This window comes from Stegastes partitus, unplaced genomic scaffold (genome assembly GCF_000690725.1).
Source record: "Stegastes partitus isolate 25-593 unplaced genomic scaffold, Stegastes_partitus-1.0.2 Scaffold78, whole genome shotgun sequence".
Lineage (NCBI taxonomy): Eukaryota > Metazoa > Chordata > Actinopteri > Pomacentridae > Stegastes > Stegastes partitus.
In genome coordinates, this window is record NW_007577809.1 from 225,385 (window position 1) to 248,386 (window position 23,002).

Sequence of the window (23,002 nt, forward strand, 5' to 3'; positions counted from 1 at the left end):
TTAATGTACCAGTTGATATAGAAAAAAAACAGTCTGTCACAGGCTCATACTGCAGCAGTTAAGTCAACAGAGTGCTTCACATTTTACAGAAACAGTTTGGCAAATAGTCTCTATTTTTCCAATATAACACTGCAGTGTACAAAGCCAGAGCCATAAAAATGTTTTTGTTTTATTTTTTTTAGTTTGGGGAAAAACTTGACTGTCCTGCACAGAACTCTGACCTCAGCTCCGTCCAACACCTTTGGGGATGAACTTGAACTATGACAGCAAGTCGGGTCTTATCGCCTGTCACATCAGCGGCTGACATCCCGAAAGCTCTCGCGGCTGAAATGGGAGCAGATCCCAGCAGTCGTGTTTCAAAATGTTGTGCAAAATCTTCACAAAAGAGCGGAGGATGTCATAGCAGCGTATAAAGGCCCATGGGTTTTGAGAGGCTGAGTAATTTCTCATGGGTGTATATGTAATGGATTTCTATGTAGTTGCTACTAAACCAACAGACACAGAAAACAAAACAAACTACAGAAATCATTCAAAGCACCTTTGTAGAGACAGAAAACACTTGTGTGCACTCCCAGACCAAATGGAAAATGGCAGCAGTCCTTTCGAAATGATCTATTCCTCGGCCTCCCGTTGGGAATAATGTGACACTTAGCTAAGTTTGGACCTTTACTATCACAACAAAACAGATTTCATAATAAGAACAGCAGTGAGGTCAGACTCTAGCAGAAACCAACGGATTACGACATAGTTAATAATCCTTCTTACGGCTCCAAACATCTGATTTTAATATTCGCCCCACCGGCCCGCTCCTCTTGTGTATGTTCTGATTACAACTACGTAGGTGTCAGACTATGTCATCTACTGCTCACTTGTTGCCATGAAGCTCTTGTGATGTGTGTATTATCGTCCCTAACAGGCCTCCAGAGAGAGACTGCAGCTGTCTGAGGTCCCAGTCAGCCTCCAGCAACAGGCAGTGACCCTGGGTTCTGGACTCTGAGAACAGCTGAGGAACATGAGGGAGTCAAAAACAGATAAGAAACCCCTGCTGTAGCGTATTAGTGGCCATGGGCATTATATAATACCCACTGGTGTTTCATCTATAGCTGGACCGCAGATTTACAATAGCAGTGTGTACATGGGGCCCCACAGAGGAGCCACTTCACAGCCAAAAGGATTCTCAGATTGGCCAGCTTTATACTGTGGGAGTCATGAGCAAAGCTGGTAAACGGCTGCAGCCCCTTTTGTGCAGTTAATCCAAATCATCAGGGCTTGTTTTAGGGTTTCCCTGTGCCATGTAGAACCACTGTGTTAGTTTTTCCACTGATAATCAGGTTTGAGACAATGTTCTACATCAACACATCACCTGCAACACTAAGCAAAATCAACTCATGCATGGGTCTCTTTGGGTTTCCGTTGCCTTTGCTGAGCCTAACATCAGTGTTCCTGAGTAATTGGCATCACAAAGCTGGTTATCAAGTGGATCTGTTAACTGTGGATTTTCCAGTCTTGCAGTGATCCATCTACTCCGAACAATGAGTGGAGTGCTTAATGTGGAATGTGATATACTTACAGGAAAATTCGACTATATATGTGTTGGCAGTTTGCCTGATTGAATTGAAACATTACCTCTTTAAGTCCAATAAGTCTCCAAAGGCTGTAAATCAGTATGCATACACTCAACTTATACCTAACAGGAAGGATGGACACACATTTTTCTTAACATTAATCTTCTCCTAAATACCATTTTATTTCATTAGTAACATTTCCTGGCAAGGCTGTGCTACATTTCACCAGATCCCTCACATTTCCTATTTACGTCATCTCACTTTCCCGTTCCAGACCTGTGAAAGACACTTCTATCAGTCCCAAAACATGTACCTGAAATGATAATTCATTTGGAATTCTATCATCAAGTGGCATTTAGCTCTGACTTTAAAGGGAAAAACTAGCCAGGCTCTTAAAACAGCCGCTTTACATTTCCTCTCTAGCTTCTCCCTCGGAGTCATTCACACCAATGTGTGAGGGACACAGGGCTTTACATTACTTTCCTTGCAAATAGAGAGAAGTCCCCAAAGGATTCACAGAGTTTCCTCTTTGTTTTTCTTATAATCAGCAGCAAGAGATTTGCACATTGAAAGTAGATTAGCATATTTATTCAGAGAGAGGATCTGTGTAAATGCACACAGTCGGTTTGAAACCTCAGAGGCTGAGAGAGGGAAGCCTCAGCCTGACAGTTCTGGGCCAGAGACTTCTGTTTAAGCAGCACTTGTGTAATTTTCTCTCAGAATGGTGCTTGGGAAGGTGATGTTTATCATAACAAAGCACATGACCATTTATTTGTGCATGTTAAAAGTCATTCAGTTCTGCATAACTGCTTCTCACTGGACCCTGGCAGCCTTTCTGTTTGTCTACCCTTTACACTGAAATTTTTGTTTTATGCAAGACACAAATATATTTACAATACACACAGTAGCTGTGCACAAAATCTTGAAAGCGTCTATTGCGCAACCTTTCGTCTGCCCACTCGTGAATGTGCGTTTCGGTCGAGTCAAACAAAAGCAGCTTCATCCTCCTTATCAGTGCTGTATCTCTGGCAGGAGCGCGGCTGGATGTGCAGCTTTCAGCATTAGAGTGTCACTGCGGATTCATTAATTCAATGATTAATGTCAGTCAAGTCAGCGGGGTTTTGAGGATGAACACAGTTGCCTCCTCTCACCAGAGGAAGCCATTAATTTCCACACTGCAATTAAAGAGACTGCAGGGAATAGATTTCCATACAAATTACACTGTGTGTAAGAGGGAATAAGGCACTTTTGGCCCATCATCTACTCAAGACTTGAAAAATGCTCTATAACTGTTGAGTAATGCCTTCAGAAAATAAACATTTGAGATTGAGGATTAAGTCCCCCCCCCCTCCACTGTAAACCAAATCTTCTCTGAGCATATCCATATGTGGTTTCAGAATGAAACTCTGGGTTTTGTTTGTGCCTCGGGAAAAACATAACAATTCAAGAAGGTTAAAAGGTCTAGTGTTTTTTCCAGAAATGATGCTTTGCATGATTTTAAATAACTAACAAACAGGAACTTCTATTTTTAAAATCTCATTTCTAAGTGCTGCAGTGCTTATTGAGCTTTTTGATAATATGAGGGAATTGTTATACAAAGCTATTTAAAGCTATTTGAGATGATATAACAAAAACACAATCTACACGATCATGTTACGTATTAACAGTCACACAACATGCATTAAAATGTGCATATGTTTGCAGTAGATTGCAGACACTGTCAGATGCGATCTTACATAATAAATTGGCAAAACATAGTCTACGGTTGTATGTATATATGGTTTCAAACAGATTCTCTTTCATACAAAGCCTGCAGCTGTTAACCAGAATGTTTTAAGTTGCAAGTGAGTACAGATGAAAATGTTGTGTACACTTGCAAGCATGTCATCTGTATTTGAGTGAAGTAAAAATAACAACACTCCTCATTTATAGCACAAAATAGCAACAGTTTTCTCACTACTGCTTTGCTATTTTGGAACTGGACCCAAAGAATGTGCTTGCCTCTCCTGGACAACGTCAGTTTAATGAGGTGGACAGTGTTGTTATGGTCGGCACTGAGAACCATCTGGTCGTCTCGTATTCGTGTCTTAAAAGAGGTTTCCACAGCCCAGCTGTAAAATACAACCAGGGAATATCACACCTAATGTGTCTGACTCTCTGCCAGCTTTGTCCTTTTTTTTTTTTTTTTTTACAACACAATCATTCCCTTAGTCATTTTATCATTCAGGTTGAAACCATATGTAGGTGTCATTTACTTTATGACTAAATAAAGTTGACAATGACACTGTCTCAGATCCCATTTATCCCAGAAAAAAAACAAAAAATGTGGTAGAAAATGTGTTCATAAATGTATTTGAGGTGAATCTCTAAGCTGTGTTGACAAACTTGACGTTATTCATTGTCCTCTCACGCTCACATTTCCAAGAATTACAGTTAGCAAGGACCAGCGATCAGTTACAGCACATCCATCACGCACACCAGCAGACCACACATTAGTTAACTGCTTCATAAAAGTGACACAGAATTTTTCCAGACCCGAAAGTCTACTTGCGCAGAACCATCGGCATCATGCAAAACTGAGGTCATGTGAGAGTGCAACCTGAGTCTAAAATGGCATCTACCCAAATCCCGCAGCTGCCCCCCAAGGGCCACATCACACCAGGCCAAATATTTCCCCTCAGCAAAACAGAAACAATGATCTGGCACGCTGCCTAATTTTAACTGCATCCCGCCAAGTGACCAATATATGAAAGGCCTTTAAAGAAAGAGACTGTGCATTTGGACATTCTCGAGACAGCGGCTGGGAGGGAGGGAGCTGACACCTGTGGCCATCACTCTTTTTTTTACATTGTCTGGGGGCCTGAGCAATGCCACTATGCAAGCCAGGGCACAGCGCAGCATCAGCTTGCGGGGAGATTTTCATTATGCGCCAGACAGCATAGCAGCACTTCAATTACAGCACAGTGACTGTAGACGGAGACCCAAGACTCCTTAAAGCTTTATGACTGATCCAGACATAAAGTTTCAAGGTACCACAGTGTAAAGTTTCAGAATTTAAAGTATTCAAATTCTTAGATTTAGTGTGTCTAGGAGAGAATTCCACAAGGCAACACTGTCTAACTCTTTTCTAACAGCATTTGTAATTGTCACTTCATTGGCCGGTGAAGAGATATTATGCAATTTCCTGGGAGATCTGGTGCTCTTTCAGCTAAATCTTTGGTCAGGGACTTAGCTCAAATGTACTGAAATGGAAAAGAGATATCTGCACGCTGAAATCAGTGCGATGTTTGCGCTGACGACATGCTTCCTTTCATTTTGTAATTACCATTACATTCAGTGTAGTGCAGGATAAATACGTGGGTGCAAGTATGCTGATGTCAACAAGTCCCTGAGCTTTCTAATATCCATTAGTCCCAAATGCTATCACATTGACTAACTACCGTTTTCTCTAGCAGCCCTTTATTGCCACTGGATGCTATCCCAGCATGCATTGACCAAAGAGGAAGACAGTCACCCTGAACAAGTTGCCAGTTCATCAAAGACTCAACACAGACTGATCATGTTTGCTGAATCTACACAAAGATGAAGAATAGAACATCACAACTGGCTTCTTCTCATGAGAGAACAGTTTGAAAGTTTGCAAGAACGACATGGACACATTAAATTCAAACACCAAAAAGCTAATTTCTTACCTGCACCTGCTGCATTGATCATCTTATTGAACATCTGCAAGTCAGAAAAAAAACAACAAATTATCAGTAAATGTCAAGATAAACCTGGATTTAATTTTCAGAGGAAGCTGCTCATCACTTGGTGTTGGAGAACTGAAACCACTGAAGACAGACATGTGAGTGATATCAATAAATTAATATTGTCTTTGTTTTACTGTACTCCACTCTATAAGCTAAGAAAAGCAGCTCAAATTAATTGGCTTTAAGAGACACATCCCCTGAATTCAGGAACAGAGAATGTCTCATTCTTCAACAGAGTGCCATAATGAAAAGTCAATGAAGAGTCTCCACAGCAGCAATGAAGGCAAGATTTAGCATTTGTTATCTCATCATCTGATGCACTGCTCAACAGTCGGCTGTTCCTATTAATCTGCTGTCAGTGCAGTGGTTATATCTCAGGAATTAAACCAAAGTTTGCTCAAAGTTTGAAGAACACATCACTGAGTTTTGTTCTGTTTCATTGGAAAGAGGTGATGATACGTGTCATATAAAGTAAGATACAGTGATTCTGTACTTAATAAAATGACTGCAGACACCAGAGGACTGAAAATCTCTTCCTGATCTGGACCAGTCAGGATCTTTTTTCCCTCTCTTACCCAACTCACTCTTCCATTTCCCCTCTGCGGCACACTGGTCTGATTTATGCGCTTGTTTGCTTGCCCCGTTTCCACATTTCTCCTTGGCAGAGAGAAAACGCTGCACAAACTCCCAAGATGCCTTTCTGTAATACTGCTGACCCTCCATCGTGACTGCCAGTTGGCAATCAGCCCACATGGCCCTGATTGGAATTCCTACCAACATATCTGCAAAGGTTTTATTGTTAATTATGACTAAACACAGTAAGTTAGCCATGTGCTGCATGTTTCATGAGGGCTGTGGCCTCCATAGAGTTGTCATGGCAGCAGAAACACTCGCAGTGTAAAGAAGCACTTGGCTGGCAGAGTGATCTATATGGCCACCACCTTACCATGACAGCAAAAAAAAAGGACCTGATTGGCTGGATTAAACAGGACAGGTGGGTTTTGGGTAAGCGTGCTGTCATTGTCATGTTCTTTGACACTTTCAGGCCACACAGCAAATGAGGTCAAGGGACAGCGGGCAGCTGGCGGTCTGTTTTTCATTTATTCAGATGATGAAGAGGCTCTAAAGCAGAAAGGGAGTCACGGCCAACAGATTTCTGGCTGTTTTCAACCCTGAACCACCTGGGGTATTCATATAGCTCCAGGATTAGCAGGTTCAACTGCTCAGTTATCTCCAGGCACAAAAATTCTCAGAGAGAAGCAGAGTAAAATACAAAACAGGTCATAAAAGTATGACTCATACCTTCATGTGTGTATTTTTACCGCTGTTTAAACACAGAAGAGCTGAGTGGGGCCTCTGAAAAGTGAGACATATAGCCACGGATGTATTGCTCATTATTGACTGTGAGATTTGGCACAGTCCGGCAGAATTTCATCACATATCTTTTGTAACAGAGCTCCAAGACGAGTTTTAATGTACAGAGACACAAACAGGGTCATTATCTCCATGCTTTAAAGAGCTTTCTGTAAATGCGATGGTCCTGATAAGTTGGTCTCCATAGACCAGCTTTAGACCCAGTTTCAGAAATAAACTCGTGAAAATTAGCACTCCAAAAATCTGATGCTGGGGCCCCAGAGGAGATGTACCGATTTGACAAGGCTTCAAAGGCTTGAACACATCACTCTCGCTGTCTCATTCCCGACAGCCAAAAGAAAGTATTTCATCCTGGCATATCACAAGAGCTGACCCACTTTAAATACACATCGCCCCAGTTCAGGCCAATCGCAGTCAGATGGTAGACACATGTCAAAGGTTACAGGTCAGAAAAAGCGACATCCTCCTCAGACGATAAGCACAGAGTCCCTTTCAAGGCTGTTGTCAGAGGGAAAACTTCCCCTTTGCTTGCACCAACAAGGATGTTTATATGGAGTGACAGGTCTGTGGTGGTTGAATGATAGATGCTGTCCCGGCACAAATGACAAGTCAGCGGGGCAGCTACAGAGCCGGTCGGTCTGAATGACAAACCAGCATGTCCTCTGTGTGCCCGTCTCTGTCAACAGCAATTAAAAGTAGGAATCCTCAACCCAAATACGTCTCTATGCAGCAATAATAGAACTCAGAAAAAAAAAGCTGGCCACAACCAGACCATGCGCTGAAGAGCAAGGTCAAGATAGCTACAAACATGGATATAGTTTGAGCTCTGTTTTATTATTGAAAAAAATATTTCTTTTTCAATTCATTGACTAATTGTTTAGTCTTTACATTTTTTCCAGGGTCCATGACTGTATTTTACCTCCACTTGTTCTGTGTAAAAAGCAGTCAAAACTTCAAATACTGAATTTACATTAGGAGGGAAAAAAAAGAACAGCAGCAAAAATTTTGTTTGCGCAGCTATAGGCAGTGAGGTTAGGCAGTTTTTCCTGAAAAATGGCAAATTAAAATAGTTTTAGATTAATTTTCTATCAGCTGACAATTCAATTAATGAGCTAAATTTCAGCTCTAAAGAGAATTTATGAAAATACCCCTTAAATACAAAAATAATGATGAAACAGCATCTTTAAAGCAACATGGTAACGACTTCAAAGAAATAATACACTAGATTCTTCTACTGCAAGACACTGACTTTCACTTGTTTAATCTACAGAAGCTGAACAAGTTATACAGACGGGCAAGTGTACTCTCTACTGCTCTCAGATCAATTTAAAAATTGAAGAAAAATCTGAAAGTTGGAGACTAAAAATCAATACTATTGAATTAACACCCCACTATATATATATAAAAAAACAACTGTAAATCAGAAGCTTGTTGGCAATTCCATAACTGAAGAGTTTGTGTTTTTGCAAAATAAAAAAAAAAAAAGAAAATCTGTTTCAGAAATATAATGATATCAATTACATAATATGGGAATATAGTAGATCAATTGTGGACTCACATCTTCCTCCAGCCACTGTGTTAACTGATGACATAAAGATAAAACAAAAAAAAATCTCCCTCCAGCAAGACATGATCTTAATCAACACCCAAGACATTCCAGCTGAGATGGACTCTGCATGCATGATGTGCAGCAGATTGAGGGCGATTTGAGATGCATTCCACTTTTTAGAGATCATACGGAGGCAGGGGGGAGTTGAAGCTTGTCCCAAAGGTGCCAAAAACTTTTACCAGATACTTCCATAAAACATCTCCCAGGTCAAGCCATGGCTACTAATCTGAGCAGCATGTACTATCTCACACATTAAGCTAGTTTATTCTTAGAGCCCAAGACCGTGATTCAGACTCGATCACGTTCTCTTTCTCTGCTGTCAGAAGTTTCATATGGACTCCAGAGCTCTTATGCAAGACTCGGAGGAGGAAAAAATCTCTCTACGCTGCTGACATGTCATTTCAGCTGTTTTTATAAACTTCAGAAGATCGTGCTTCTATATGTACTTTGACATTAAGGGAAAAGCTCTGAGGGAAATCTGCTTTTTTTTTGGTTTGCTGCTGGAGGGATATAGTCTCTGGTATGTGACTTTGTTTGTTTGTTTTTGGACGGAGCCAGGCTCGCTGTTTCCCCTATTTACAGTCTTTATGTTAAGATAAGCAAAGTGGAATCTCCTTTCATATTTACCAGACATCAGGTGGCATCAATCTTCTCATATAACGATCCACACTTCCCAAAATGTTAGGCTGCTCCTTTAACTTAAGCTTTTCTGAAGCTGATAAGATTCAATCGGGATTTTCTGCAGAGATCTCAGCTTTTCATGCTGAAAATGGCCAGTTTTGAGGCATCACTTTATCCTCCCAACCCTCCAGAGCTCACTAGAATATCAAGCTCATAAAATTGGCAGTTATATAATTGTCATAAATAATTGGAAAAATATCATTTGAATGCCCTTAAACATGTCATCACGGTATAACATGAGATCTCATTACACTCAAGGTTACACGCCAGCCATAATACTCTTGTCTGTTACATATGTGGGCATTCCCAGCTGTCCTCAAGCCAAGGTTTAACCAGTGCTGCTGTCATGTTCAAGAGGTAGTTATGGGTTCCACTAAAGAAGACAGGTGGCACCTACTCTGAGAACCAATTTCATTTGAAGCGCTAAGTACCCCTGGACAAAGTCATCTCTGCAGTCAACTCATCTATGTTGTGGTCCCTTAATAAATAAAATAAAACCTTTGCAGATCATATAACTGCTATTACAGTAGGACAAGATGCCAAAAGGAATAATACTGTAAAGAGCATCGGGAGTATTTGACTGGATACTTGCTGTTTTGCTTATAAGCAGGCTGTTTACCATCACATTGCTTCAGAGCTATCAAGAGAGCACAAAGGACAAGTTGAAAGGCTTTGAATACAAATCCGACCTGCATTCTGCAAATCTCTCAGTTGTCTGTTTCCTTTAGAGCAGCTGAATAGTGATATTTATATACTTTGTCCAGCAGAAGTGAGTCCTGCTTGTCTAAGAATGCCTAAGCTGACCTTATTCCCAATGCAAACCCCAAATATTTACAGATAAATGGAGAGAAGAGCCGCTGTACAGAGGGGAATTTAAAAAGATCAGATGCCTGTTGATGGATTTATCTTTAAAGCGGATGTACTTTGGTAGTGTTTCCCATTGTGGATTTTGTGTTATTTAAACATTGTAAACAACATATTAGGCTCAAATCTGAGATTGTGAAAAGTATTTTTATTTTTTTTTTACAGGGAACCATTTTATCCATAAAGAAAACAGACGAGAAAGTTTGTGAAAACATTTTCGAAGATGATAAATTGCTCTGCTTTTGCCGATCACATCAGTTTGTCACAGATAAATGAAACTCGACTGGATCTGGATGTCGATGCACCATACAGAATCTTTTCAGGGAACACATGGAGCAGTATGGATGTTTTTTTAAAAAAAAAAAAACTGTCACCAAAGTTCAACAACAAAATCTAAAAGGTCAAATTAAACTTTCATTGGATTAATTTAGATAAAACAATCCAAGGATGGATATTATGGATACGTACTAGATGTGTGCTAGTTTAAGATGGAGCAAACAGTTCCCTGACGGACAAAAACTTTGATTTACGACAGACGAATACTTTGCGTATCGCACATGAAGTAAACAGCTCATGGCAGTCACCCAAAAGTGCAAAAGCCAGATTTGAGCTGAAAAAAGAAAATGTCACGGAGTCATATTCCAATGAATTTAGCAACAAGTAGGTCTGAACAACAGCACTGCATGTAGCAAGTTTGTTTATACTGTGCAACAAACTGTATGTATACGTTCTCGTTGACTTATAGAGAGGCTGTTGGCCGCCTGCAGGAAGCCGTGATTCTTAGAAAAACTTACCGTCTTCTTGGATCTTGCTTTTGTTCCCAGTGAGGAGCTGCGAGGAGCAGAAAACCTGTCTCGGCTCTGACATTCCCCTCTGTCTGGTCTTTGGAGAGCTTGGTCGTTCAGGGCTTGATTTAACGTGGACTTTGAAACAGCACCCCACTGCAACAACATCACAACAACAATTAAGGCTGGGTCTGTCTCTGGCCGACTCAACTGACGAGGACAGGATGGACTCAACGGTGGCCAGAGGAAAAGAAAACAAGAGGCTGAGGTCAGCGGCTGGGGAAGTGAAATCTCCACTCTCAATTCAGCTTGACAGAGGCGCACAAAGGAGCCTGTATGTGTGGATCTTCTTTTGAGAGGACAGAGATTATGACCTTGTCAAATATCCCAGTAAAGATGTCTTGTCTTGCCCAGTCGCTTGTCATTAGTTAAAGCAAGTAACAGTGAATGCCTGGGATGGTTATGCAGATGCCTCGGAGGCATGTAAGCCTCTCTCGACCATTCCTAATGGACCAAATCATACAAACTCCCGTCCAATACAACAGCTCCTCTGTGCGGTACATACATATGAAGCCCTAAAGAGCACTTTTGTTCCTGAATGCTAAACTCTTAGTGGGATATTTCATGAAACATGCCACCATCAGAAGGGCCCTTTTTTTTTTAGGAACAAAGTTGCATGGTTCCAATCGCAATGTCAAAGGCACAATAGCTGCCTGTTCGTGCTGCAGTGTTCTCGCTGAGCTAAAGCACTGTAGAGCCCAGTATCACATCTAAGAGCTGCAGACCTACATCATAAAACAGACTAGGAGGCACAGAAATACTTAAAGATCGCCCGACAAAGCCCATAGTGTCACATCTATATCCCAATATCTGACAAGCCACACAACTCACAGCAGATCAACAAACTACATCTCCCTTTAGTTACTGGGTTTAAGGTTTTCCGCTGTCTAATTTAAGAGAACTTGTTTGAATCTGAACGTAATGTGCAACACTTTTTAAAAATGAACCAGGACGTAAAATTCTGAACACCTGCTACTCACAGGTTGGAATAATCCACTGGGATTTTCTCTCGACAGAGCAAACTAAATTGATTTAGGGACGTGTAAAAAAGCATGACCAAGTATGCAGCATACGCTTGACAGGAATGTGAACACTACCAACCGTGACAGTGCACATACCATAAGGGAGGGAAGGTGGAAGCACTGCAGGCCACATGCTGCTTCATAAAAAAAAAAGGACATTCTGTTTTTTCTGTAGTTGTATCAAAATATGGCAGCAAACGCAGCATTTACGATGCCAGGCTGTGAGAACGCACTCTCACCTGTTTCTTGCGAGTGGTGCAGGGTGTGTTGGACGGGGACGAGCTCGCGCTAAGAGCCTCTTCGATGTCCAGATGAAGTTGGTCCAGTTTCCTCATCAGCTGGCTCATTGACTCCGACCAGAGAGAATTGAACTGTGGAGACTCCTGTGGGCAATTAGGGAAGCATTCAGATAAGACAAGTCAAGCTGTGCCTGTTACTGTATAGTATTGAGTTAAAGACTGAGCCAGTACTGGGGCATGAATATACTTTTTTGCTCTTTTATGCTCCACATTTTGTTGTCTGTTTGCTTGCAAAAATTTGTAATATTTTGAACATATTTTTTTGCCTGAAGAAGGCACAAGTGGACACGTGTTTTCCATTGTCTCTTGCCAACTGTAATAAAGGCTTTTCACTTTTAAAACTCAAGTTGGCTGTCTGGATTTTTATGCCTTTCTTTTCTGGGTTATAAATCTTCCACCCTCCTTTATCATTATTATCTTCCACGAGCACCCGTGGTTTTAGGGGCACCAGCAGAGTTCTTGTAGCTTCTTCACAATTGTTCGTCTTGTTTAACCTGTTTCTTTCACTGTCTTTTGTTTTCTAGAACTGGATACTTATATATTGTATTCGCATTTCATCTTTTCCAGTGTTTAATACTTTCCTAGACAGTTGGTGTACAAATAATATCCACATTTTCTAAATTTTGAGTGTTGCAAGCTGCACCAGCAATAATATAATTAAATTAAATTAAAAGACTTGACAAATGTCAATCTCCAGGGCTGAAAAATGAACCCAACATGGAAATGCAAAAAAAAGTACATTCTGTTCCTTGACTGTCCATTTGATACTGACTCCTAAAGCCAATCCGCACAGAGCCCCATGTTAAAATGCCCGACTTTACAACTTGTTTACATCCTGGTACAAAAACAACTTTATAGCTACTTCCCACGTTCGTGATAACTATATGGGGGGTGAACTTTTATACACCGCACCCATTTATAGTGTAGTAGGGCTTAAAGTTAAAGGTGTGGTCACTTTGAGGCCCACCTCAGTTAACCTCGTTCTCCACCTGTTGGCTCATTTTTAGATTAACAAGGAATTAGATGGAGTCCCAAAATCCAAAGATGGCAACAGCCAGAGGCCGACTGAGCGTCAAAACCTCACTTCCCAAAACTTCTGGGTCACAGAGCGTTCGTCCATCTTCTTATGCAATCTAAGTATCAAAACTCACATCGTCGTGTAGGCTACACTCACTCACTTTACTGCACTTTATCGAAATTGCCTGGTATCATAATTCATTAAAAATCTCAAATTTTATCAGATTTTCAAACCTATAGTGAAAGTAAGTGGAATGTGGCTCACTAGTGAGTCTAGTAAATGCCTTCATCCTTCACATGCAAGCTTTTAGGTAAGAGCATCTGTCAATTTACCACACTGCCCTAAACGTAAAAAAAGAGTTACAGACAAACCCAAAAAAGTATCTTGTAAATTGCAGATGCTACATCAGTGGACTGCTTCGCTGCCACACATGGAAATGTGATCTCCTCAACTGTGTCTCGGGGTTAAAGAGCAAAGGAGGAGTGTTCCAGACATGTATGCCATACAGAGCATGATGGAATACCCTGCACCGGCTTTCACTGCTCCCCAGACACACGGCGTATATAAATAGACCATCCTCACACAGACAGGAGCTGTGTCTGAGGATCTGGAGGTCCAGCCTCATAAATCAGCTGGATGCACCTCAGTCACCAAAGCATAAATTATCATTGTTGTTCTGTAATCTGAGCAGAATGTCAGACAGCAGATATCAGTGTGTGTGTGCTTCTTGACCAGTCCTGGAGAGGATCAAATGCTGCACAATCTTCAACAGCACCACAGTGGACCCTCTTCAAGAACCCCAGTATGAAATCCCAGAGCCAAAGAGGAGTGGGTATTTCTCCTGAGGGTCGATGCAAAGCTCACCGTAATGACGTCATATATTTCCAAGGAAGGCAATTCAGGAAGTCTGTTAAGAGCGTGGGCCAGTAAGGAGAACAGACAAATCTGGTCTACTGGAGATTGGTTAAGTTAAAGAACAAACCTTTCAAGGTTATCAACCAGCAAATGCAAGTCCCGTCTTTGCACAAAATGGGTTAGAAGACAGAATCTACAATATGTCTGTTGCTCTTCCTCAACCCAATCTGCATCTGATCTAAATATTCAGAACTCTAAGTGCTGCATGACATAACAGAGCTGCAATCTTCAGTGAAGTGCTCTGTCCGACTTGTATTTACCAAGGCCACTGTGATACCATCCAAGATTCATGAAGTCTCTGAGATTACACTTAAGTGATGCTTGGTCATCCCAGTTCCATTCAGACTTTGTTTTTTCTTGGTTTAAAAACAACTGACAGATAATAACAGCATGCCAGTCCTAATTCCAAGGTTCAAAATGTCCCAGAAGAATCACATAACAGGAAGTAGAGTGTTTCTTTTGTCAACACTAAAATGAATCAGTTAAATTCAGCTGATCATCATCAACAAAACCATTTCCTAGAATTAAAATCAAAACCTGTGACTGAGCGTACTGTCTGCCACATTTGAATCAAGTCATTTTTCCAGAATATTAAAAGTCTCTAAATGCACAATCATTTCATTGATGTGACTTGTCACTGAATGTTCTGATGGGAAAACCCCCAGGACATCTTGGACAGGGCGTGGTTCTAGTCAGAGGGGCTTCAATAAACTTGCTTTCAGTTTGAAAACAAATATGATGCTTGTTTTAGCATTTCCAGTTAGTCTCTGTGGTTGCACTAAAAATATATACATATATAAAAAAAAGAAAAGAAAAATCCAAATGAAAATGGCGAATGAGGACAGGCCATCTTTGTGACTGGTTCTGAGAGTCACTTTGCAATCCATAGACTGTTTATTTTCAGTTTAAGAAACAATATTTGCTTGCATACGTCTCCGTAAATAACTAATACATTTTGCATCGAGGTATGACAGCTTGTCAGCAAATTATCCTCCACAAAGTTGTACATCTGAACCATATTACAAAGTAAGGCATTGACAAACTTATATTGTGTTACATTCTCCCTAAATTGAGAGGAATTAAGAGGCCAGACACCAGACACCATTCAGCCTGCTGACCACCCAGGGTCAGCTGACTGACCCAGCACTGGAAGAAAGTGCCTTTTTCTACTCAATCCGTGAGGAATGACCAAAATCTGGCCAATCCCCTGCTGACCTCTGAGGCCTGAGGGATCACCCCAGGTCACGAAAAAGGAAAAAAATAAAGCTTCCCTTCTCTGCTATGTCTGTATTTCAGGCACGGTGCCCAACAGGGTATTTAAGATGTTTGACACCGGATCAGTGTGTTTAGACAGCTCAAACCTCTGTGTCTGCTTCACAAATAAAAGCAGTTCTTATGTTTAATGTGAGCACCTAGAACAGAAAATAGGACAGAGATCACAAACCCTGTATTAACTGAGTGAAGAATAAAGTAGGTAAACATTTCATTAAACTTCCCAAAGCTTTATAATATGAAACTATTTCAAATAAATCCACTCTAATTCCCAGTAAATCGGCGCATCCTTTTTAAAATATTCTCCAGATGTGCACTTTTTTCAAAAATAAAGACTGAAATGAAAGTCTCATTCACAATAAATGATAGAATCAACTTTATAAATTGCAATAAGAAGAATTCCTGCGAATCATAAAAAGGCTTCAATAATTAATGAAGAATATTAATATTATATTACAGGTAAATTGTGACAAAACGATGGTGATATGGTTGATAATTGTATATAAACACTAAAAATGTACAAATTGACCCAAAAAAGGTACATCCTGTGTGAGAGAAGTGACTGTAGATCCTCGTGATCATTCTAATATTGAGCCAAAACAAATAAGTGGAGCATTTAATTAAAAGGAATGTGAGTGGACATCAGTCCAACTGAAGTTCAGACTGAGACTGGGCAAACTATACAGAGATTATCTGTTTACTTGAAGATCTGGAATTAAGCCTCAGTGACGACAAGCACTGATGCTTATTAAATGTCTTTGAGCAAGAATTTTACGTCTATGTTTGTATGTGACTAGTTGAACTCCTTAGATTAAAAAAAACAAAAACTGGATATTTTCAGCCAAATGAATGAACACAAATAATAAAAGGAAGCTGAAGATCTTGCGTGCTGGACTGCTAATTAACCCCAAGTGTGAAACAAACACAAATGCAAGAAACAGATGCCCCATTCTGGCACATGCTGAAGCCAAATCTGGAACACACTCGCACTGTCTCTTTTCAGTGACATCCCCACAAGGTGCTGCTCAGGAATGCGGGTACTTCTGCTTAGAATGAGACAAATTCCAGAGGAGGCTTGACGCTCAAGTGAGACACTACCCTTGATTCATCTCTCAGTGCCTTTCCCCTCGATCCGGCCCAGGCAATTGTGTGAAGCCACCACTCCATGGCAACTGAGCTGGTATGAGTCAATCCCTTAGATAAATGCATTAATGTTATCTTCTGGGGACAGCAAAATGTGAGCCGACTATAACTTTATCAGCGCAAATTGGCCACATTGTGAACCCCAACATAGCGGCTTTGACATGGAAATGAGGAGTTAAGTGTGTGAGCTCTGGGCTCGGTGCCTAGTCTACGCCACCCACAGAGAGTGCCAGAGATCACCATGGAGGTATCCAAATGTAGCAGCCGGTCATGCGAAAGGGCAACGGCTACCTGGCTACTCGGAAGAATAAATTACATTCTTAATATCCTGCGATGCAAAACACCATGTGAACACAGACACAGCCATGTCTAGAGGAGGAGGAGGAGGAGGAGGAGGAGAGAGGTGAGGACATGTGTGTTTTGAGGGGCAGTTAGTCACAGATGACCAAAACCAGCTTAAAGGAAAGAGGAGTCATGGAGCGGAAACTTTATGCAGATGGTGCCCTCATATGGTAAATGGTAACAACTGCATCCAGTTAGTATCTTCCACTTCAAGATTTTAAATCAGACTCATATTCTTCTGCAAGTAAAACTAATCTGAATACTCATCTGGGAAATCTGCAATCAGACACATGCTATACACGTGATATTTATTTATTTATTTCAATCAGACCAGCATTTAAGCATTTGGTCATCAATTTTTTTTTAAAGTTTGATGTTGTTTTTATGGATAATACAAGATAACATTCATGTATTATCATCAAGTTTTGGACAGTCACATTTTCTCTTTAAAACATTTCACTGTCAAAAACAACAAACTAGCGATCCTACAAAATCAATTGACTTTTGTTCTCCTTTTCTTTCCCTTCCTCACAGTGATGCTCACATCACAGCCTCCCACACGATAAGAGAGTCCGTGGTGTGACAGCACTAGAAGCATTTACTGCCGTCCTTTGATAATATTTACAACGGGCTTCCCGGATTCCCGGCATTCTTCAGCTCTTCTCCAAAACAACCCATTCAGAGCGGAGTGTCATTCTGCACATAAAGCTGGCATTACCTCCACATCTTGCCCAACCGACACACAGAGAGGCTTATGTCCACCAGCCGTTTGCTCTGCCCTGTTTAGATGCGTGCTATTATCCACAGACTGTTTAGAAAAGCATGGCAGCTATGTGCAATGGGATATGTTCCCTCCAGCTGCAACGGAACACATATTTAATGGATTAGAAGATATTTATGAATGCCCAGATGAGGGTTTAAAAAGGGCAATAAAGAAGCAGGGATGAAGGGTTACAGAGTCGGGGTAGAGGTTATGTGAAAAGGAGACGCAAATGAGCCTTGAAGACAAGGGAGGAAGAAAGTTTAGTAACGGAGGGCTAAGTTAAGAGCCAATACGATCTGCCGTGGGCTCTGTCAAAACACTGCTGCCTGCTGAGGGAGTGGAAAGAAAGCAGGAGCTGTTTGCATTCCTTATGGATCTGCGTTTCACCAGAACAAAAGTCAGTGTACTCCTACACACTTATACCAACTACGGCTTATCTCACAGTGGAATGAAAGCTGGGTAGCAAATATGGACTGTTACAGTATGACTGTCCTTCTACGGACAAGTTAAACAATGTCACTTCAATTCACATCCTTCCATCTTTCTCTCTTTTTTGATTTTAAGCTAAAAAATACTTTATTTTAGTTTCCTTATAAAGCCCATGTGAATATTTGACACCATTTGCCTGTTCATTGGAATACTATTTTGGATTTGGTAAATTCAAATGCAGGGTTTTTTTGCACACAGGGTTTTCTTACATGTTTAATGATTTTTACGATATTTCAAACATCACGTGTGCCTTCAATTTGTTAAATAGCATCTCCACTGTGATCAAATTACACAAGGGAAACGTGTTTAGACATTTCAAGTATTTTCAAAGGGCTGCTCTCTATATGCTCTTTTTTCTGTGATGCATATTAAATACTGTGACATCATTTAGTGATGGATGTACTATTTTGTTCATATCTATTTTGTAGTATATATTAATTTTAAAGGATCTGTCATTGTATTCCATTTTTAGGGTGCCTTTCTAACATCTGAAACAGATTTTTTTAAAAACTCGCCCTTCAGGCTTACTCTGCTTCTAAAACTTTATTTTTTTCTGCTCATCACTAAGCACTGATTTTGCCAGATAAACAATGTGCCTCCAAAAATCTTGAATTTCTTGACATGAGATAATCAATTGATCATTAGAACAATTTAAGTGCAGCACTGGAGAGTTGTGGATGATTTTAAAACAATAGCAGCGTACCTCCTTGCTGCTTGTTTCCTCTTCGGCCTCATAACCACTGCTGCTCTGTCGGTGATCAGTTTCCACTTTTGCGCTCCCAGAACTTTTCTTCTTCTGTTTGTCTTTGCCTGTGATCCTCTGTTTGTAATTGACGAGGAGATCTTTACCGTAGGGCAGCTCTAGGAACACATCATCATCATCATCATCATCACCATCACCATCGTGATGACCATCCTCCTCCTCGTCTTTCTCCTCTTCCTGTGACGATTCTCCATCGTCTGAGCTCTCGTTGACAAAGTTGTTGGCTGTGGAGGGACAGGCGTAGTCTGAGAAAGTGATGGAGCTCTGTTTGTGTTCCACGATGTGCGGTAGATCCAGGACCCTCCGGCCTGAATCAGGAACCGTTTCAGAGAACACAAGCATAGGAGTGGAGTCCAGGTTGAGGACGGTGCCGTTTGAGATGGGCTCTACCTTCTTGAAGTCTGTTTCTACACATTCACAGTTTAAATCCAACGTCTGACAGGGATGATTCTGAACCGCCTGACCCGACTGGACTTCTGCTGTAGGAGCATGTAAGCTACCACAGCAGTCCTGAGCTGGCCTCGGTGATGTGAGCACAGTTTTTGCTTCAAGAAGTTGAGCTCTGCCCAGAGATGCTTCGCCAGGAACGACTGACACTTGTTCAGGCTCCTGAAAGCACACAGTCTCCGCAAATTCAGTGTTGTCATAATTAACACATGCAAAGATCTTCTTAGGCCTGGGTATATCCTCATGTGGCTCCAACAAGGAGCTTTGGTTTTCAGGTGGGAGGCAATCATCCCGTCTGTGGTTGAGTGAGTTGCTGGTTGGGATAGCAGCACTTTCTACAGATGCCTCCTGTGTTGAAACTTTGTGCAATCCTACAACCGTATTCACCACAAGTGGAATCTCCATTTTTGTCATCTATCATCTATAGTTTTTCATAATTCAATACATAAATCCACAGGTACTTGAGTTTGATGTATCGAATAGCCATTTTTTATCCAACGTGCTCAGTCAAACGGCGAAGCAGACAGCCTGAAATAAACAGAGATGATACAGATTAATGGCTTGTAATAGAAAAGCACAGAGAGGAGACGATTATTTCCACAGATCACAGGTAAAACAAGGTGAGGCATCCTTCTTGGAGTGTTTCCGTATCTCCCTGTGATCCCTGTGTCCTGTGATTATGGAAGCGTCGGTATACAAGCATAATGTAAAGCTCGTAAATCCAGCCTTGAACAGCTAACATTATGTGCCATCCAGCCAAGACTTTGCAGCGAAACTAAACTCGACAGCTGGCTCAGGCTGGGCTGTTCAAGTCTGGATCTGTTTCACACACGATCGCGGTGACATCACTGCGCACAGGAATCTGACTGCTCTTCCCCACTTGTTGATTTACTACGCGCTACACCATTCATCAGGGCAGAAGATGTCCCTAGTTGACGGTGCTTAACGTCCCACTCACCCCCTTCATTAAGCCTCTCTTTAAAACACACCTTGGCCACATCCGAGACATCCGAAGCACACGTGGAAAAACAAACAAGCGCATTATTGTGTCTCTGCAGAAGTTTATCATCTTGTCCAACCACAAAGACTTCCCTCAGAGGATGATTTCAGATAGGATAACAGTGCAACTGAACCGGGAAACTTACACAATGAAGTTAACTTGTGGCAGACTTGCTGTCTCCAAGCAGCATGCCCTTTACTTCAGGTTTGAACTGCAAAACATTCATTGATGGAAGATTTTATCTAGAAATAATCAGTGTATTAACCAGAAACGTGCTACATGGCAACAGAAAGCTCACGTGTGTCACTTTGCACACGTGTGTCTCTACTGTTTGTGTGAGAAAGCGGCAGTTGGCAGCGTCTTTACCATGGCCTTGAGACACTTGACACACAAACAGGCATACACACAAACGCGTTCCTTTGCTTTAGAACACAAGCAGATAAAGAAATCTCTGGCAAGGACAAAATCTAACCATGAAGTTATTTTTAATGAATCTTCATTCACTGGATGTATGCATGTGTAGATCCATCCAGCGACGTTACATAATAAGTCAACAAAACGCTGTTAGAGCGTCTCCAGTAAAACCTGTCCCGTCCCTGTGTTGTGAATGTAAAGTGTACAGGCGATTAGGGTTCCTTCCAAGAAACCCCTCTTTTAATAAACACTATGCAAAGGAGGTCTCATTATTCTTAGGTGAATGCTGGGCAGATTTAAATGAAGGGAAGAAGTCAGAGTGAAAACAAACAGGGTGTGTTGAGTGGCAAGGCAAAACCACAACTTATGTAGAAAGTGAGAAAAAAAAAAGAAAGAAAAGATATCCAGTCTGGAGAATTTTCAACAGAACAAGTCTCCTCATGCAGAAACAACCTATAGTATAAGTTACAAAGTCAACCAAGCGTGATTAGCTGACAGAGAAAGTGAGAGCTGTCATTTTTGCTTGTTTTATCCATCATAAGAAGTCATCCCTGAGCTGGCTTCATAGGAAAACAGAAAACAAAACACTTACCTGCTGAGTGGAAAAAGAGTTGTCTGTGTTGCCCAAACAGTGTCACTTAGATCATGGCAAAACAGTGTCAGTGAGGCTGGGTCCTGTAGGAGCAGAGACAGAGTTGGACTGCCCCCTCGCAGAGCCACACTTATGTTCCCATAGGCCTATTCTGGCAAACTCGCCATCACCCCCCTCCCTCCTTGTGTGTTTCCCCGGGGGGGGCTGCAGGGCTGATCAGCTAGCAGTGACTGAACCATTCAGAATATGCGTAAGAGCAGAGGGAGAATGTGTACTTGTCGAGAGATGGAAAGGGGGAGGAGAAAGGAGACGGGGGCGGGTGTGGGGAGTGGAGGCAGCAGCAGAGGTTGGCACTGTAAAAGAACAAGGTGAAATGGGCTTCCAGAGCTCACAAACAGGGACTGACTGACTTCACCGGGCTGAGCTGTGTGCAGGAGGAAGATGAACCGCAGCCGTGACCTGTCGCTTCAAAACAACAGACTGAGGAATGCTTTCAAGTCAAAGCGGACAACTGTGAAGCACCACGAGATAATGCATAGATTAAGATAATGTCTTGATGAGAAGATCTGATGTTGAACTGAAAGCAAAAGCAAATTTAAAGTTTTAAGTCCGAAATCTGGATTACAAAGCAAACCAATTGGTGTTAAAGGAGTCGCATTTGGTTAAGTTGGTGGATATGAGCAAAAAAACAAAAAACAAAGAAGAAGAAAGAAATTTATAAAGAGAAATAATTCAAAGAAAAAAATCTGTATTTTTCAGGTTAAATGTCTTCATTCTTCTTTCTCTAATCCTGATTTCATCCTTTAAAATCCCTGTAATCTCCACATATTGTCTATTTCAACAAGCGATTACCATTTACCATGATCAATCACGATTCAAATGTAAATGACTGCCTTGGAAATTCCAGCCAAAGCATTTCTCAATCTCTTGAGACTCAGTCTGACGTACCAACTAATGCAGGCAGAGCCAAGTGTAACACATGAAATACGCATGGAGAGTCAGGGTGAACATTGGACTGGTGAGGTTTAGGATAAGGTTGGGGTCAGGTTAAGGGCACAACTGTTTAGTGTTAAAGCTCTAAGGTCGGGTTAAGGTTAAGATAAAAGACACATATCAACGTGGAAAATGTCCACCTTCCACAAAATCTTCTCCCAAGAACTGGAATCTAACAACAAGAAGAAAAGGGCACATCAGAGCATTTGTTTGTACATCTGTTGAGGGTTTTTGTTTCAGCTACTTCTCGAGTGAATCTGCAAAAAAATCATTCATTTTCTTCTTCCTTCAGTCTCCCCACCATGAATAAAGTGTTGAAGTCACAGCAACAAATCAGCACATGGACTCAGTCTGACCTCTGGCCAGGGGCAGAAAATGAGCGCTGACTCACTTCTCTCATTCATAAAATACTCTGAAATGTGCCTGTGGCTGTCATTCTCCCTCAGCAATGTTTCAAAGCTTCTGCTTCGTTTTCCTTTTTTTAACAAGTTGTCTTCAGTCTCCTTCCTGCTCTATGAAAACATATGCGCTACAGTAAATGAAGATTCCCATTAATGAGGCCTTGTCCTACTTGTGCTGTCTTCTATACTTTTATTATAACATTATTTTTCGATCACATAATGAATAGCAAACAAAAATTGGAATATTTTGCGACTAAAACTGAGAAACAAATCTTGAAAAACCAAGGAAGCAATAACTTCATTTTAGGGCTCGACGCCGCAGCCACACAATGGCAATAAATCCACTGTTTAACCAGTGAGATAAGGTGTACGTGCACAAAATGTAATGTTATCTGATCTTTTGTTCACGGTGTATGACATTCCTCATGTCCTTGATTTG

The 23,002-nt window shown here is 41.2% G+C and overlaps 1 protein-coding gene across 1 annotated transcript in view; it reads right to left on the reverse strand.

Moving 5' to 3' along the window:
• Positions 1 to 21,260, reverse strand: part of stard13b (StAR related lipid transfer domain containing 13b) — a 59,841-nt gene extending 38,581 nt beyond the window's left edge. Inside the window, exons 1-5 of the mRNA XM_008276623.1 lie at positions 21,170 to 21,260; positions 18,657 to 19,691; positions 11,952 to 12,095; positions 10,640 to 10,786; positions 5,258 to 5,291 (exon numbers count right to left, since the gene is read on the reverse strand). Of these exons, the coding sequence (XP_008274845.1) occupies positions 5,258 to 5,291; positions 10,640 to 10,786; positions 11,952 to 12,095; positions 18,657 to 19,577 (1,246 nt within the window). The 5' untranslated portion in view covers positions 19,578 to 19,691; positions 21,170 to 21,260. The remainder of the gene's footprint in view (positions 1 to 5,257; positions 5,292 to 10,639; positions 10,787 to 11,951; positions 12,096 to 18,656; positions 19,692 to 21,169) is intronic.
• Between the last annotated feature and the right edge of the window lie 1,742 nt (positions 21,261 to 23,002).